The sequence below is a fragment of the Tamandua tetradactyla genome, chromosome 13 (assembly GCF_023851605.1).
Source record: "Tamandua tetradactyla isolate mTamTet1 chromosome 13, mTamTet1.pri, whole genome shotgun sequence".
Taxonomy (NCBI): domain Eukaryota; kingdom Metazoa; phylum Chordata; class Mammalia; order Pilosa; family Myrmecophagidae; genus Tamandua; species Tamandua tetradactyla.
The window spans coordinates 89,850,569-89,867,055 of NC_135339.1; the positions used below are offsets into that span (position 1 = coordinate 89,850,569).

General features: G+C 41.9%; 1 protein-coding gene across 1 annotated transcript in view; it reads left to right on the plus strand.

Moving 5' to 3' along the window:
• Positions 1–16,487, plus strand: part of DOCK1 (dedicator of cytokinesis 1) — a 564,538-nt gene that overhangs the window by 340,726 nt on the left and 207,325 nt on the right. The window contains exons 28-29 of the mRNA XM_077126402.1: positions 5,593–5,694; positions 14,196–14,290. Of these exons, the coding sequence (XP_076982517.1) occupies positions 5,593–5,694; positions 14,196–14,290 (197 nt within the window). The remainder of the gene's footprint in view (positions 1–5,592; positions 5,695–14,195; positions 14,291–16,487) is intronic.

The following is a 16,487-nucleotide window of genomic DNA, read 5'->3' on the forward strand; positions in this document are numbered from 1 at the left end:
CAACATTGCTTAACAAATATTGATCCTTTGTTGAATGCTCCCCCAAATGGAAGTTGTTCAGAATCACCAAGTCATATTTTTTCTACCTTAAATACAATTCTTGCCTAGTGTATTTGGTAATAAATTGAAAACATCACTAAGGATTACGTTTTCTTTAATTAATTAATTAATTATGTGTCTGCAGCTTTTGTTGAGATACAGTCACGTAACATATATTCTATCCAAAATAGTCTCTCACAGCTTCCTTAGTGGTACAATCATCATCACTCTCAATTTTAGACAATTTTCATTGCACCAAAAGAAAAATAGCAGATAGACACACCCACACCAAAGTGAAAACCCAAAACTCCCCTTAACTCTTATTTTTGTCTCTTTAACTCTTTAATTTTTAATGATAATTATGAGGTAGACTGATTTATATCAATGTATTGAAATTTAAATACCTAAATGAGTATTCTTCTCTCAAAGTACTTCTATGGTGAAAATGTTAATAAATCATCACCCAGAAATCATCAGTTATCACCTGTGAGTCATTGAGTGGGGTTCTCCCTTTACCCAGAGTGGATGCCTGACCCTCCAGACCCTGCTGCTGGGTGTCTGTCTGCTGCCCCCACCGCTGTTCCTCCATCCCTTGGAATTGAGAGTGCTCTGAAGACTGTTAACCCTTCTACCTTGTGCCAGGTTTCCCCCAGAGAGGCTGTGTGCTCCATGCAAGGTGTGAGCTCTAGTGTTAAATGGAACAGAGCTTGTCTGGGTGATGGAGCTATGAAGCAGTCTAGCTTGCCATGCATTAGTTCACATGGCTAAATCCAGTTTTACTATGCTGAGGAGTGCATCTTCACAGTGGCCCAAGACTGTCATGTAAAACCTTTGGGCGTGCTCCTTCTAATTCATACACTCACACGTACACTTTAAACCAGCCACACTTGACAAAGCCGCTGCTTAAAAGGTATGTCTTATTCTAGATTTCCATTCTAATCTGCCGTTTTTTACCCCCAAACTTTTCATCTCTATACCTTTCCACTGCCTCTCACGTTCACCTGCCTGTCACAAAAGGCACCTGCTCCACCAGCAGCCCTCCATTCTACCTGTCCTCTCACCTCTCTCCTCTGTTCTATTTGTCTTCCATCCCATGTACACTCAGTTCTACCTGCTTTCTATTCTACCTGTCCTTGGCTCTACTTATCCTCACTTCTACCTGTCTTTTGCTGTACCTGTCCCTATCATCTATCCTACCTGTCCTCAAGTTGACCTGTCCTGAGTTATACGTCACTTGGCTAGTGTCCTGGGGCCTGACCAGATTTAAAACTAGGGTGTTGAAGGTAGTTCTAGGAGTGGCGAGGAGGCTAGTTGAGCCCAGGTCTCCAGTTGCCTTACGAAGCGGTAGGCCAGTGCACACAACAGGGGTAGCCCTGAGGCAGAGAGCATGCGAGGCTCAGAGCAGGGAGGCTCAGAGCTGGGAGAGCTGGCCCTTGCTGCCCAATGATAGTTTTTTCTCTCAGGGCTATCGCTTTTATATTTTGTTGTTGTTGTTGTTGTGTTTATAAAAGTGATCAGGGCTCATTCTCCCACCCTTGTTAGCTATTTGTTATCTTTTCTTTTAGTCATTTTTTTTCATATTTTTTCCCATGCAGTATCCTTTATGTTGCTGAAGTGGGTATATATAATTATCTCTGGTTTTGTTTTCATGCATTTCCTCATGCTATTAAAGTGTTTCATGTTTACTGCATTAATATTTACTGTTCCAATGGTTGTATAATATTGCAGCATTGTACTATGATAAGGTTGCAAGATTTAGCAAATGAAAATACAGGACACCCAGTTCAATTTGAATTACAGATAAACAATGGACAACTTTTCCTTCACACGTGTGTCCCATGCAATATTTCTAATGAAATATTTGGGACATACTTATTCTTTGTTTATCTTAGATTCAAATTAAACTGGACACCTGTGTTTTATCTGGCAATCCTACAAAATATCCTTTTATTTATTTAGTTTCTTAGTGTTGAATATGTAGATGTTTTCAGTGATGCAATGAACATCTTTGAACATAAGATTCCCTATTCTTGTTTTATTTCCTTAGGATGGATGCTAGAAGTTGAATTACCAAGGTGACGGGTATTTTCTTTTCCTAAGACTTTTCAAATCGCTTGCCAAATCACCTTTTTAAAAGGTTATAGCATTTATGCGCCCACCAGCAGTGTACAAGAGCCCTCATTCTCTGCACCCTTGCTAACATTATCATCACTTAAACGCCTCTTTGCTCTTTTGGCAGGCAAATAATGATTTATCATTTTCATCTTTGATTACTAATGAGCTTCACATTTTTTTATTAGGCATTTTATGTCCTGATTTTTAAATTTTCTGCAACTGTGTCCTGACTTCGCTGCCCGATTTTACATTGCTTTGAAGTCACAGACATATGTTGTGTTATTTTCTTACTTTTACATGGCCATTGAGGCAGGAGCCGGTCTCCAGTTTCAGGTTCTAGTGAGTTCTGCACCACTGCTCACCTCCAGCTCACCTGACAACCTAGCCAGCATTTAGAAATGATAGCTTCATATGACTTCAGATGCATTCAAAACACATCTATCAAAGCACAGAATAATACTTTTCTTGAGCCTGCAAATAAATTTTCTTTTCATCACTCTCCTCCATTTCTGTTTTGTTTTAAACATGACTGCAGTGACTATATGCTTGAACCCCTCCATAAGACCCCCAGTAGCTGTGCAGGGTTCTGCTGTGTTCAGGGGAGCAGTAAGACTGCGTGTCATCAGCAATGCTTGCCCTGTAAAAACACCAACCCCCATAGGTGGGACTCTTTTCCACAAGGGCAGAGGGACAGGGAGAACATTTCTATGCCTTCTATTCTATTAAATGTTCTATCTAATAGAACATTTATTTTCCACTTTCTAATGAAGTCCCCGCCCTCAACTTAGAGAAACACCAAAGTAGTAAAACTTGCTTCCTTAAGAGAGGTTGAGCAGTACAAATTACTTATGAAACACCTCCTTAGGATAGATGCAGAGTCTAATGCAATATTTGGGACATACTTATTATTCTTTGTCTATCTGAGATTCAATTTAAGCTGGTCATCCTGTGTTTTATCTGGTAATCCTACAAAATATCATAGAGGGTGTGTGTGCTGCCTTGCTTTGGGCCTCTGGACCACGGTGATGGCCTGTCCTTCTGACCTTTATGACACAGTTTCAAGTGGGTGCCCTTTGTGGTTAAACAAGTGTCCCCGTGCTCTCCTTCTTTATGATCTTCTCCTTCAGTAAGGGGGCCCCCTGGCCAGCCATTTATGTATTCCCAGGCTTGCTTTATGGAAATTGGAAAGTTCACTTGGACTTTTTGGTTTCTGTAGCATGCCAGCATCCCCACCCTCTGCCTTATGTGGATTTTCAGCCTTACCCAGACAGCAGCTGCCTCCGTTGCATGTGTCCATGTCACCTGTTTGCACATCTGGCCTCACTCCTGGTGTTACTCAGTGCTTATGGGCTGCGTGATCTCAGGACTGCTCAGGGCTCTTGCTTTTGTTTTTACTTTCACTTTGGGATTTCAGGTTTTGCAGATGGGTTATTTTTCAGAGTATAAACAGCTGACTCTGTGAGTTCAGTGATTCTATTATGAAAGTGTACCATTTCACTGTTTGACCCACAGAAAGTTAATTTAACCCCCCAAGTATGTGCCCGTGGGCCAATGCAGGCCTTTTCCTGTGGTGGGAAAGCTCCTCCTGTAACAGGCAGGGGACCATGTCACAGTTGACCCACCAGGGTTGAATGCAGACACGTCCCTAGGGGGCCTGGCCCCTGCTGCAACCTTGCTCATCTTTCTTCTGTGACTGCGGAATTGACACAAAGTGGGTCACCTCTTGTGTGGTTCATTAATAGTGACCTAAGATTTCCCAGAGAAACAATTACGATGATGTCTCTAAGAAGGAAGGAAATTTGATCAGCTACTAAACCCTCTGATGGGTTCACATACAGTTTTGCCAGTTTCTCATTCAAGGGGCACACTCTCAGCCTCGGCTCTACTGCTTGTAAAATGGAGACAAGAAGAGAACTGATTGTGCGGTTGAACGAGGCCATGAGGTGAAGTTCTCAGCACAATGCGTGACGTGTCATAGTTGGTCTGTGTGTACTGTTATCGTGACGATTACCCAAAAGTCATCTTGTTAAGGCATAAACAAGATTCAGAGTAAGCTTCCCTTGAACTCCATAGGATGTAAAATATATGTACATTTTAAAACTTAATAGATAATTTTTCTCATTTTGTAAGTCATTCCTCCAGTGGAAAACAAAAACATTATTTAGCTCTTCCCTTGAATGCCAACTTGAAATCTAAACCTCAGCAGTTGTCATCATTCACAAATGATTTAAATTTGGGGGCAAATGGAAGATACCAGATTATCACTGTTGTAATACATCCTTAGAGCACTCATTGGGAAGCACATTTGTATACTGTAGATATAGCATGAACGGGAAATATATCTGACATTAACATGTTACTGTAGAACGATTGTTCCAGAATAGCATAAAAAAGACATTTAGGGTTTAGGCATTCAAATAGACCGTTTGTAAAAGAAAAGTTAGTGAAAGAATACAATTTTGGAACTCATTTCAAAGGGGAAATTGGCAACTTGTCTTAAAATATGCCTCATCTCATGATTTTACCAGACTTGTACTGGTTTAGTGGGAGAAAATATATCTCCTATGTTTCTTAAACATCATTTATTTAGGGGAAGTATTGAAAAGCAAGGACAGATTTAAAGTAATGTCAGCTATTACAGTTGCTGATAGTAAGACTGCTTCACCCTCTGCTCATCCACTGGAGCTCCTTCAGTGCACTTACCAAACACGCCCCTGCACAGATTTGCACACACATACACGTGTTCCCCCACTGACACATGTCCTGGCCACCCCTACCTGCAAACTGATCTTGACCCTTTACTTACACTGTATCTGCCGTGAGAAATTCCCATTTCTCCCACTTTACATTCTGATGAGCCTGCATTTCTCCTCATTCCTGTCATGGAGGAGAATTGGATCATAACTCATTGTGGAGTCAGTGGTGATTGCCTTTAAATTGGCCAAGGGGGAATACAGGCTGATTTTGAAAAATAAAAGGAATCCCCTTCACAATGATCCAGGAGGAGAAGCTGCACACACATTTCAATGCCTGGTAATTGGGGCAGCAAGTTTCCAATAGACCCCAAAACTTAAGTGATTTTGATTTCAATTTTTGGGCATATGTACATATAAAGCTTTCTTTCTTTCTTTTTTTTCAATCAGGGTAACCATGTATCTGGAGGCATTTAATGCAATTAGCCAGAAAGAAATATAGCAAAAAAAAAAAAAAAAAAAAAATTCTGAGTGTGGAAATGACCTATATGTCAGGTTGGCGAGCCAGCAAGGAGTAGCCCAACATGGGCTTTATACCCAGACCCCATTGCTTCTTCCTGACAATTTCAATTCCCAAACTCCTGTTTGTATAGACTTTTCTATACAAAAGTAAGCTTTTCTATACTTGTTTGTAATGGTGTGTGGTTCTCCCTCCATTAATTCCATCTTTTGGTTCATTTCACAGGGAAACTTTGTGGCTTGTATGACAGCTATTTTACGACAAATGGAAGATTATCATTATGCCCATTTGATCAAGACTTTTGGAAAAATGAGGACCGATGTGGTGGTGAGTGCCATTTTAGACCCTTTTCATATTACTGTGCTTTGGAGGCAGTGTTTTCAGGCAAAACGTTAATGTAAACATTTCCATTTTAAATGATTTTGCATGGGAGCTTTCTGCTGATTGATTTCAGAAGCTGCCTGGGAAGGTCTGATGGAAGCCTTATATATAATGAGACAGGGGCACTAAGGTACAGACTTGCTTCAGAGCCCTGAACTGGGGGATGACTCTTGTGCTATGCCTGGAGAAATCTCTTTTCCTCCCTGGTCACAGTTCCTTCACTTGTGGTTTGGGATAATTGAAAATTTGGAGATGCACCCATGACATTCTACCATTAACTTCTGTTTACTTGTTGGATGGCTTTTCAATCACAGGAGCCAGAGTCTTTTTGCCCTTAAATGTACTCCATTATTAATTAGCTCTAATTATGGGAGCTCATCAGCATTTCTCCAAATCATTCTCTAGTCAACCTCAGTAAAGCTATGATACAACTTAATTAGGAAAAGAGGGAAATTTATCGCTTGGGAGCTTCCTCCCTAATGACCTGAAATTGCATTGCCATATGGCAAACATCCTCCACAAAGCTGCAACCAAACTTGTTGGCAGAGTTCCCAATTAGATGTTGACCTGAACTTTGGTTCTGACACCACAGCTTCCATTTCTAAGGACCCTCAGTGTAGAATACATTGAACTTCACTAGTGTTTTCAGCCACGTCTGTCATTCTTGACACCTCTGTCATTGAGGTGTTCCAATTTGCTAGCTGCCAGAATGCAATATACCAGAAATGGATGGCTTTTAAAAAGGGCAATTTAATAAGTTGCAAGTTTATAGTTCTAAGGCTGTGAAAATGTCCCAATTAAAGCAAGGCTATAGAAATGTCCATTCTAAGGCATCCAGGGAAAGATACTTTGGTTCAAGAAGGTCGATGTCGTTCAGGGTTTCTCTTCCAACTTGGAAAGGCACATGACGAACATGGTGGCATCTACTAGTTTTTGCTTCTGGCTTCTTGTTTCATGAAGCTCCCCTGGAGACATTTTCCTTCTTCATCTGCAAAGGCTCTGCTTGCACAGGCTCTGTGCTGAATCTCAAGCCTTTTCCAAAATGCTTCCTCTTTTAAAGAATTCCTGTAAAATAATCAAGACCCACCTAGAATGGGTGGAGTCACATCTCCCTCTAATCCAAGGTTAATACCCACAATTAGGTGAGTCACATCTTCATGGAAATAACCTAATCAGACTTCCAGTCTACAGTACTGAATAGGGATTTCAAAAAAAAAGGCTGCTTCCACATGATGGGTTAGGATTAAAACAATGGCTTTTCTAGGGTACATAAATCCTTTCAAAGCATCACAAGGGGTGGGGAGAAGAGGCTGCCTTTTCTCATCTTTTTTCAACCAATTATTTCAAATAAGATGTATTCTTATTGTTGCTGCAATAATTTTTTTCGTTGTTGTTATTTTCTAAGAAGAACAAAGAAGTTTCTATACCTTAAAAATCATTGCAGTTTTCTATAAATAAGAGTTAGGGAGGAAGAATATGTGTTTACATGCCTGTGTTTGGATTTACAGTAGGGTAATTAAAAAAGTGGAATATGTATCATATTTATATCCTATGATTATTTAGAAATTGTCACATAATAAAATCAAAATTTATATTTGAGACATTTAATGTCACAACTGAATCTCAACCCTAACTCTAAACCCTATTTTGGTCAGTGGAAGGAGTGGTTGTAGCCTGGACCTACATGAACAATTTAATGTATAAAATTCTAGGCTGAAAAATAAATCTTTGAGAATGGTAAGTATTACTTATCCTAAAAACTTAGGCATCCAATTCACATTTGACCCTTTATCAGAAGGATTACATAATCAAAATCCACACATGAAATGTTAAAAACATCTAATTCAAACTGTTAAGGGGTGCTATTGATAGAGAAGCATCATTGTATTGTGGAGAGTGATTATACCAAATGATGTATATAAATAAGAGGTTACTATAATTTGCTGCATTCCCAGTGAGTGTCCGCTCTCCTTCCACAGAACAGAGAAACCAGGACTTTACTAGCATGTTGTGGCCCTGATTTCCCAAAGGATTTTTTCCCTTGGACATACCAGTTCAGAAAATCTATTCTTGACTGACAATTTGATTTCTGTTATCAAAAGGCATTTATAATATGGAGATCATAAATTAATGCTGCAGAGATTGCAATTCATTTTTTGTTGTTGTTACTCCTTCACCACCTTTGTCAAATGTGCTTCTATCTATTAATTAGATGGGAGCATTTGACTAGTTTTATGCTCTGACAACCTTTCACAAGTTACATAAAAGATCACTTTCTATTAAATACTCAGAACTTAATTACTATTCCAATGTGAGAGAAAACCTGATCAATTCCATCAAGAGTATTTCTTTCCTTCAGGTTTTAATATGTAGCCCTGTTTGGTTGGATGAATCATACCCATGGAGAATTTTGTTTATTAATAATACAGAGGTCACATGATGCCGCAGAGCTGTTGCTGTTTTTTTCTTTTTTAACTTCTTGTTTTGAAATAATTTCAAACATACAGGAAAGTTGTCAAAATACATCAGAAACAAGATGTGGAAGGCCAGTGCATGCTTTAGAGCTGTGACTATTGCAGGCTCTAAAAATGGCTCATTCTAGCCTAAGATGATGAAAGACATGAGCCCAGGCTGGGGTCAAGGACTGACCCTGAAAACAAAGAGGTTGGTGTGTCCAACTCAAAACTCTCTCCAGATAGAGGAGACCCCATAGCACAGGAACAGCCCGTTACTTTTCTCCAGAGGAGAAGCTGATCTGCTGAATGGGCCACTAGCTGTCACGTGTCTAATCCACAGTATTGGGAAAAAAACAGAGAAGCCACTTAGGGTTTCCACAGTAAGACAGAGAGTTATGAGCTATGCTTGGGACCTTCCAGGACAGAGTGCAGCTTACTAAGCACCCCAAATTCCCACCAAGATGCTTTAATAAGTGTCTGTCACAGGACTGAGTACTGAGTGCTTTTCCCAAGGACAGTGCAGCAGCAGTGCTTGCTGGTTAAATGGTAAGTGAATACAGGACGAAAGACAGAAGCCCAGGTGTTGTCATTCCCTCGTCTCCAGCCTGGCCTCATGAGCTGGCCCAAGTGCTCCTCTGCAGCCCACCTCTTCCTGTGGGCTCCCCCAATCCTGATCCCCCTCTTAGGTTACCTAGGGAAGCAGAGTCAGTCTGAGATCCCCATTCCCCTCCCCCCTTTCCTGAGATACCCTTCCACACCCCCTCAATTCAGTTCTGCCCCACCCCTCTGTGAAGTCTTTTCTGACACCTGTCCTGGCTTTGCCAGGTGGGTGCAGGCTCTTTACCCCTGTGTGACATTGCACCTTGTCCATTGCAACCTGTACTGTGACCAGGGTGACATCATACCCGGGGAAGCAGAAAGTGAGGATGCTCATGGAATGAGGAATGCAAGGAAGTCAACAAGGTGGTTTACCTCTCTGATGCTTTCTGCTACTACACTGTGTATTCTTAGAGCATCTTGGGTTCCATGTGGAAAAGCCTCCAAAAGGTGATTTGAAGATTTCTGTAGAGTTTGTATCATGAACAGGAAGAAGAGCCAAACTCTGAACTTTTGTTCCTTTATTCCTTACGACCATTTCCTTGTAAATGAGGCTTTCATAAAGGCCCTTTACAATGGGTGTCCAAGCTGGGAAGTGTTGACTCCTTGTGTATTGAACCCACTCAACAGCTATTCATTGAACCTCAGCTCTGAGCCAGCACTGTGGGAAATGATGTTGAGCAAAGCAGATAGTCCTCTCGGGCAGCTACAGACTAGTAGAGAATAGTACAATTAATTGGAGAGTCCCTCTAACTAACCAGAAGTCACTCAGGCTACAAATGAATGGCCCTTGTCAAATAGGCAGACGAGCCTGACACTGAGAGGTCAGGACGCCTTCTCTATAAAATACAGGGCTGAGGACTGTTGTGGTCTAGAGGGGAGGGCATTGCAGAAAAGGGGAGCAGCATAGCAGGGGCCTGTGCTGGGGGCAGCGAGGGTACCCAGGGCGAGAGGACCCTGGAGGGGGGATGGGGCGACAAACCCTGGAGACCTTGTAGACTGTGTGTGTCAGTTAGGGTTCCCCAAAGAAACAGAACCAGTAGGATATATAGATGATACAGCTATAGATGATACAGATATAGATGATATAGATGTAGCGATAGGCATAGGTGTGTATATATATATATATAGTAAGAAATGTATTATAAGCCATCATCTCACATGACCATGGGAGCTGGCAATCCACATTACAAAGGACAGGCCACTGACTGGTAACTACGATAAAGTTGGTGTTGAAGACGTTAGTTGGAATTCCCCAGGGAAATTTTACTGTCTGAAAATTCTGGTAAGAGCCAAAGCTGAAGTTGAGGCAGAAATTCTTCTTCTGACCTCTGCCATCTTCAGTTCTACCTTTTAAGACCCCAACTAATTAGAAGAGGGGACTCCCCACATTGCTGAGAATACTCTTCCTTATAGATTTTCAATGCAAATAACTGATTATAGATGGAAGTCCATTTCTGAAACATCCTCATAGTAATAAACAAGCCAGTGGTTGACCAAACAGCTGGACACCATAACCTAGCCAAGTTGATGCCTAAAATTAACCACCACACCATGCTAACCAGTGTTGTCCTGTTTGTGTTTGGTTTAAACTTTTTACTTATTTTATTTATTTCTTTTCCTTTTTCTTTTTATTTATTTATTGTTTTTCCCTCGAACCTTTTTTTTGGGGGCGGGGGGTACATGGTCTGGAAATTGAACCTAGGTCTCCCACATAGAAAGCAAGCATTTGACCCCTGAACCACCTGTACACCATCCCCCCCGAACATTTCTTCGTGATTATTTTAAAGCATTTATTTTATCCATTTTTCCCCAGTGATAATATCTGCAAAATTATAGTGTAATACCACAACCAAGATATTGCTGTTGGTATAATTCATTGACTTTATGCCAATTCCTCAGGTTTTACTTGTACTCTTTACCTTAATCTTGTCTCATGGCATGTTTTAAACACAGAGGAACTGGCAGTAGTGCAGTAAACCATTATTCCTACTACTCAGTTGAGCAGTAGTGAACACTGCGCCATATTTGCTTCATCTGTGTTTCTCTGTGTCAAAGGAAGGAGCTGAGAGGTGTCAGGGTGCTTCTTCCCTCAGGGTTTCAGCTCCACTTAAGAATAAGGACACTCACCAGTTGCCCCACAGGAAAATAAGGCCTCCTGTATTTCCATTTCCTCAGTTGTTCCAAACCTCCCTGTCTTTCCTTAAGGGCTTCCTCAAATCAGAATCTGGTCCAGATTCCCCTGTTGTGTTTGGTTGTTTGTGTTTCTTCAATCTCTTTTTTTCTAAAACAGATCCATCCCCCTTTTTTTTTGTTTACTTAATTCCTTTCACATCTTTTTTTTGGTAAGATCAAGGCAATAGCTTTGTCTACTCTTCCCCACTCTAGATTTTTTGAGTACTTCTTTGTAACGCTGTTGATGTGCTTCTCTATTTCCTATATGTCCTGAAAACTTGGAATCTGTTCTACATTTTATGCTCACTCACCCTCTTGGTGAGAGTGCTTCTGAGCTGTGCTTGGTGCATCAGGCTGCACCCCCTGGGAGGTGCGAGTGTCCTTCTGACCCAGTGTGGGTAATGTAACTGCCCGATCTCTCCATCCAGATACACATCCCTCCTCGGCAGGCATGTCATCCCGTGGGACAATAATTTGGTATCTACCAAATGGTGGCAAATCACCTATTCCCTGGCAATCTTTCATCTCAGGCATTAGCATCTATTAATGGGCCTTGTGGGAAATGGTTATTTCTTCCTTGGCCTAACAGAATGGTAATTCCCTAATGGTGAGAATCATGAAGCTTTGTTTTTAGTTTAATAGCATTGGGGGAGCCATCAGAGGTCGTTTAATCACTTCCTCTTCACCCTGTTGGTGAGGGAAGGCTCCCCACCCTAGGCTTATGGGGATGGCCGAACACATGACCCTCAACACTGGACACATGGGACTGATGGAGTTCCTTAGTCACACTGACTCACTGCCCAGGAAGGAGGATACCCCCTACTGTGCAGAGTCTCCCCCCCCCACCCCGCCCCAGAGTGTGTGCTTGGGAACTGGGAGAACAACCAGGGGGTGTGGGAGGTGGGTTTTGCGGTAACAAGAGGGTGAAGTTCCCATGGGCAGGAGCGGTTGGCTTGTGTGTAGAATGCTGTGGCTGGCTGAGAACTGAAGCCCACTGCTCCAAGATGAGCAGCATCTGCATCTGGTGCTCATGAGTGGGAGGGTATTTGCCGTGGGTACCTTATCTGTGGCGCCAAGTGGGGAGGGCAACTTACAAGGCCATCCCGTTGCCCTCAGATGTTAGGCCTTAAACTTAGGCCTTCCAACTCAAGGCAAAGGTGGGATTAAGGGAAGTATTGGTGTCTTGATCAGATTTGCAACTTGAAAAGATCACATTGGGTGAAGGGGTTGACCAAGCTAGATAGGTTAGCAGTCCCTTGTAGCAGTTCAGGTGAGAGCAGATGACCATTTATTCAAGTGGACAGAGTTTGTCTCTGGAGTGCATTGGCAGTATTTATTAGAGCTACCTACTTATTAGATGGTCCTTCCTATGAATAGTAAGCGAAAAAATACTGCAGGAGTAAATCAGCATTGAAGGATGAAATTTTCACAAAGCCTAACTGTTGATCTGGCACTTCCCTTGCTGAGTTGGAGTCATGGAGTGCACCAGGCAGCTCAGCCGTGTTAGCCATGCTGGGCCGGTGCAGGTCTGTGGCCCTCCACCACGGCTGGTCAGTGATGCTGACTGACCAGGAAGGCCTTCAAAACCTCCTCTCCCACAATGTGCAGCATTTTGTTTGATCAGCGGAGTACCAACATTTACAGCTGGGCTATACTAATGAAGTATGGGAATGTGTCTCCTAGAGAGAAAGGAGTTGTGGAAATATGCTTCTCTTCCAGAATAATAAAAACCAGACCCTGTGTCTCAGTTATTAGGCTTTGAAGAATGATCAGCAAGAAAGCCAGCAATTTCATGCAAATAGAGATGCAACTAAATTATGGCACTCAGCCAGTGAAATAGCACCCTGGTCATGAAAATGTGAAACTCTTGACAAAGTGGGGAAACTAAGTAGTGAAATATGAATCTCAATAATTTGACTGAGGAAAGAAGCCATTCAGTATGTCAGGGGGTACCAGGAAAGCTTCTGCTCTTGCAATCTAGTGGCCAAAGCTCGGGTGATCAGCGTTTACAGGACATTCAGGCTTAGTCTTCCCAGATCACTCACTTCCCTGTACAGGAGTACTCTTTGTATAGACCTCTCTTGGGTTTTGATTCACGCCAAGCCACTTACACAGCAGCCCTGACTTGCCGGGGACTTAAGGTTGCGAGAAGACATTTTAACTTTGAGCGTTAGCTTATTGTTGCCTGCAAATTTAACGTCTGCCTCTGCAGGAGGTAACTTGTTTAGAACTTTGTGCTGGGGATTGTTTTCTTGGCTGCTTAAATTCTGTTCATCCCCTTGGTCTTCACAGCAATTGCACCTAATTATGATTCAGTAGATTAAATAAATGAGAAATAACCACTTGTTTGGCCATCTCCGACCGTGGCCTCATTTTTCTAAGTCAATTTTCAGTTGCCTTTTCCCTTCTCACCCCCAGATCCTGGATGGGCATGCATAGTACAAGGGAATATGTGCTTTTCAGAGTATCTGCAAAACTGTCCCTGTTTGTTTAGAAGTGTCAAGTCCTCAGGGATAAGACATTCTAATTCCAGAAGGCACAGGGTGAAGGCTGCAGACGGAAATGGGTACCCCTTTCAGATGCAACCAGCCATCTTAGCCTGGAAGAAGGGCTGGGAATAGGGTGTCCCCTGAACCCTGACACATTTTAAATTGACCTGTGGCAGTGAGAGGCTCATCTGTGAGACAGCAGGAGTATAACAGTGTAGTTTATGGGGCTGTGCCTGTCCAATAAAAGAGCTTGGCAATGCAGCCACAATCTCAAATGGTTTACCGCACGCAGAATATGCACAGATACTCAGGAGTTGAACCTTTTTATTATTATTATTATACAAGAAAAAGGAATGGATAATATAGTATACCATATTCAAGCTGAAGAGGCCTCCTCATGGTGAAAAATGTATTGAGTAAATATAGGAAGAAGCTAAAACCTGTGCATCATATTTTATAAAAATCTTGTTTTCTCATTAGCAGAAGGGCAGTGAAAGCAAATGTCTCATAAAGTAACCTTGAAAAAGTCATCACATTTGGGGTGCTCAGTTATCCAGGGAGATAGAACTAATACACAGCTCCTATGAAGCACATCTTCATTAGTTTTTAGAATGTTTTCATTCAGCTAAAAAAAAAAGAATGGGCTCCTTTGTCATCTAATCTTTCATGGGAAGGGAGAGTTTTCGCCTTCTTGGTGGACTGTTTCAAATGCTTTGCTTTTTCGTTTCAGGATTTCCTGATGGAAACATTCATCATGTTTAAGAATCTCATTGGAAAGAATGTCTACCCTTTCGACTGGGTTATAATGAACATGATGCAGAATAAGTAAGTACAGGAGCAAAAGCGCTCACTTTTGATGAGGCGCCTAGTTCATCATTGGTTTGAAACAGTGGTGTTGCCTGGATACCATGACTGCTTTCTAAGAAAGTATCTGTCCCCGCTACTGTGATGCAAATGATTATTTGGGGAATTGGACCTGGAGATGGTAGTGGTTTCCTTATGCCAACGCAAGGCTCTCCTATTCAGAGCGTGGGCTCTGCCCCCTGGAGAAAAACAAGCCTGTCATCATCAAAGGCAGAGACTACTGTTTGCCATCAGCTTGCATCTAATTCTGACCATGTGATTTTATTAGCCAAGGCTGCTCTTTGGTCTATGCTCTGCTTTTGAAAAGTGCTTATGGTTCATATATTTCAGATCAAACAAAAAAGGGCATGAGCATATTCCTTATACTTATTGAATATTAAGCATGTGCCTTATTTGCCATCTCCCTGTGAGGACTATTAATTAATTTTCTAGCACTTTTGATAATTTCTGTAATCGCCTACAATGATAACAGGTGCTCAATCACGTGGTTTTTAAAAGAAATTGCTGTTGACCTCTTTGTTTTACACTTTTTATTGCAATTTTTATTGAGATCATTGTGGATTCACATGCATATGTAAAGAAATGATAGAGAGATATTGTATGCACTTTGCCCAGTTTCTCTCAATGATAATATTTTGCAAAACTATAGTACCGTATCATAACCAGGAAACTGACGTGGATGTGATTCACCGATCTTATTGATATTCCCAGTTTTACTTACTCTCGCTTATGTGTGTACGTATATTTATTTCTTTACAATTTTATCACATCAGTTCTTGTCTGCAATTTACTGGACATTTCCATAACCACAAAGATCCCTCGTGTGGCCCATTTGTAACTATACCTACCTTTCCTTTCTGCCTCCAACTCCTAATCTGGTCTCCATATCTAATATTTTGCCATTACAGAAATGTTTTAATGGAATCGTTTTGATGTAACCTTTTAGGATTGGCTTTTTCCACTTCTCTTAACCTCCTTGAGACCTGTTCAAGTCTACACTATTGTATAGCAATAGTGTGTTCCTTTTTAGTGCTTGTTAGTATTCCATGGTCTAGACCATGGTTTGTTTACCCATTCACCTGTTGAAGGACGTCTGGGTTGTACTGGTTTTGGGTGATGACAAATGGAGCTGCTGTGAACATTCATTTACAGTATTTAATAGGATAAAAGCCAATAAGTGCAATTGCTTGGCTCTGCGCTAAGTGCGTGTTTGGTTTTATGCGAAACTGCCGAGCTGTGGCTGTGCCATTTTACATTCCCCCCAGTTGCGTAGGAGTGGTCTAGTTTCTCTACATCCTTACCAGCACTTGGGTTTCTATTTCAGCCTTTCCAGTAGGTGTGTGGCCATGTCTCATTCCGGTTTGACCCTGATGGCTTTGGCTTTTGTGAATGCCTTTTCCCACCCTATGGATAAATCCGTGGCAGCAGTGGTCTTTCTCTTTATTTCTGGTATTCTGCATACACCCTCTCAGGGACTTTTCTTAGCAGACCTCCAGCCGGATTCTGCATGCACGGTATTGTCCATCTTAAATCAGATGTAGCTGGGGCTGAGCTCTCAAAAATAGCATTTGAGGTCACAAAGCACGGGGCCCATGGCAGGCTCCTGGCTCTGCTTGTTCATTCCCACCTGCTGAGTAGCTCTGGAAAAATCACCCTGCTCTCACTTGGGATATGAATTCTCATCTAGAAAATGAGGGGCTGACAATAAGGAATTGCTGTGTTTCTTTCCTCTCCTCTGTTAAGATTAACTTCGGTGATTGGCAATTAAGAATCATGCTGAAGAGCAGCAGTGATTGTATTTTTAATTGGCCTATCTTTCATATAACAACACCACCAAACACACCAACAATCCCCATTGTGGATTTATACATAGGTGCAAGTTCACTTTGGTGCTCTGTATGTGCAACCAGAAAGGGGCAGGCCAGTCACCGCTGTCTCATAGTGAAGTGACTCGCGACTAACTTCTGCATTTGGTCTAGACTGGCAGCTAACTTGCTATGTGGGTAGAACCATGCAACTTGTTCTATTGTTGACCAGAATGAAGGGACACATCAGTGTTGGCCTGCTGGGCAGGCCCGTGGGGACTGAGCAGGTGAGGGGCTGGTTGCAAACTCTGTTCTCCTGCCTCCTGTCCTCATAGGTAGGCTTCACCTGCTCG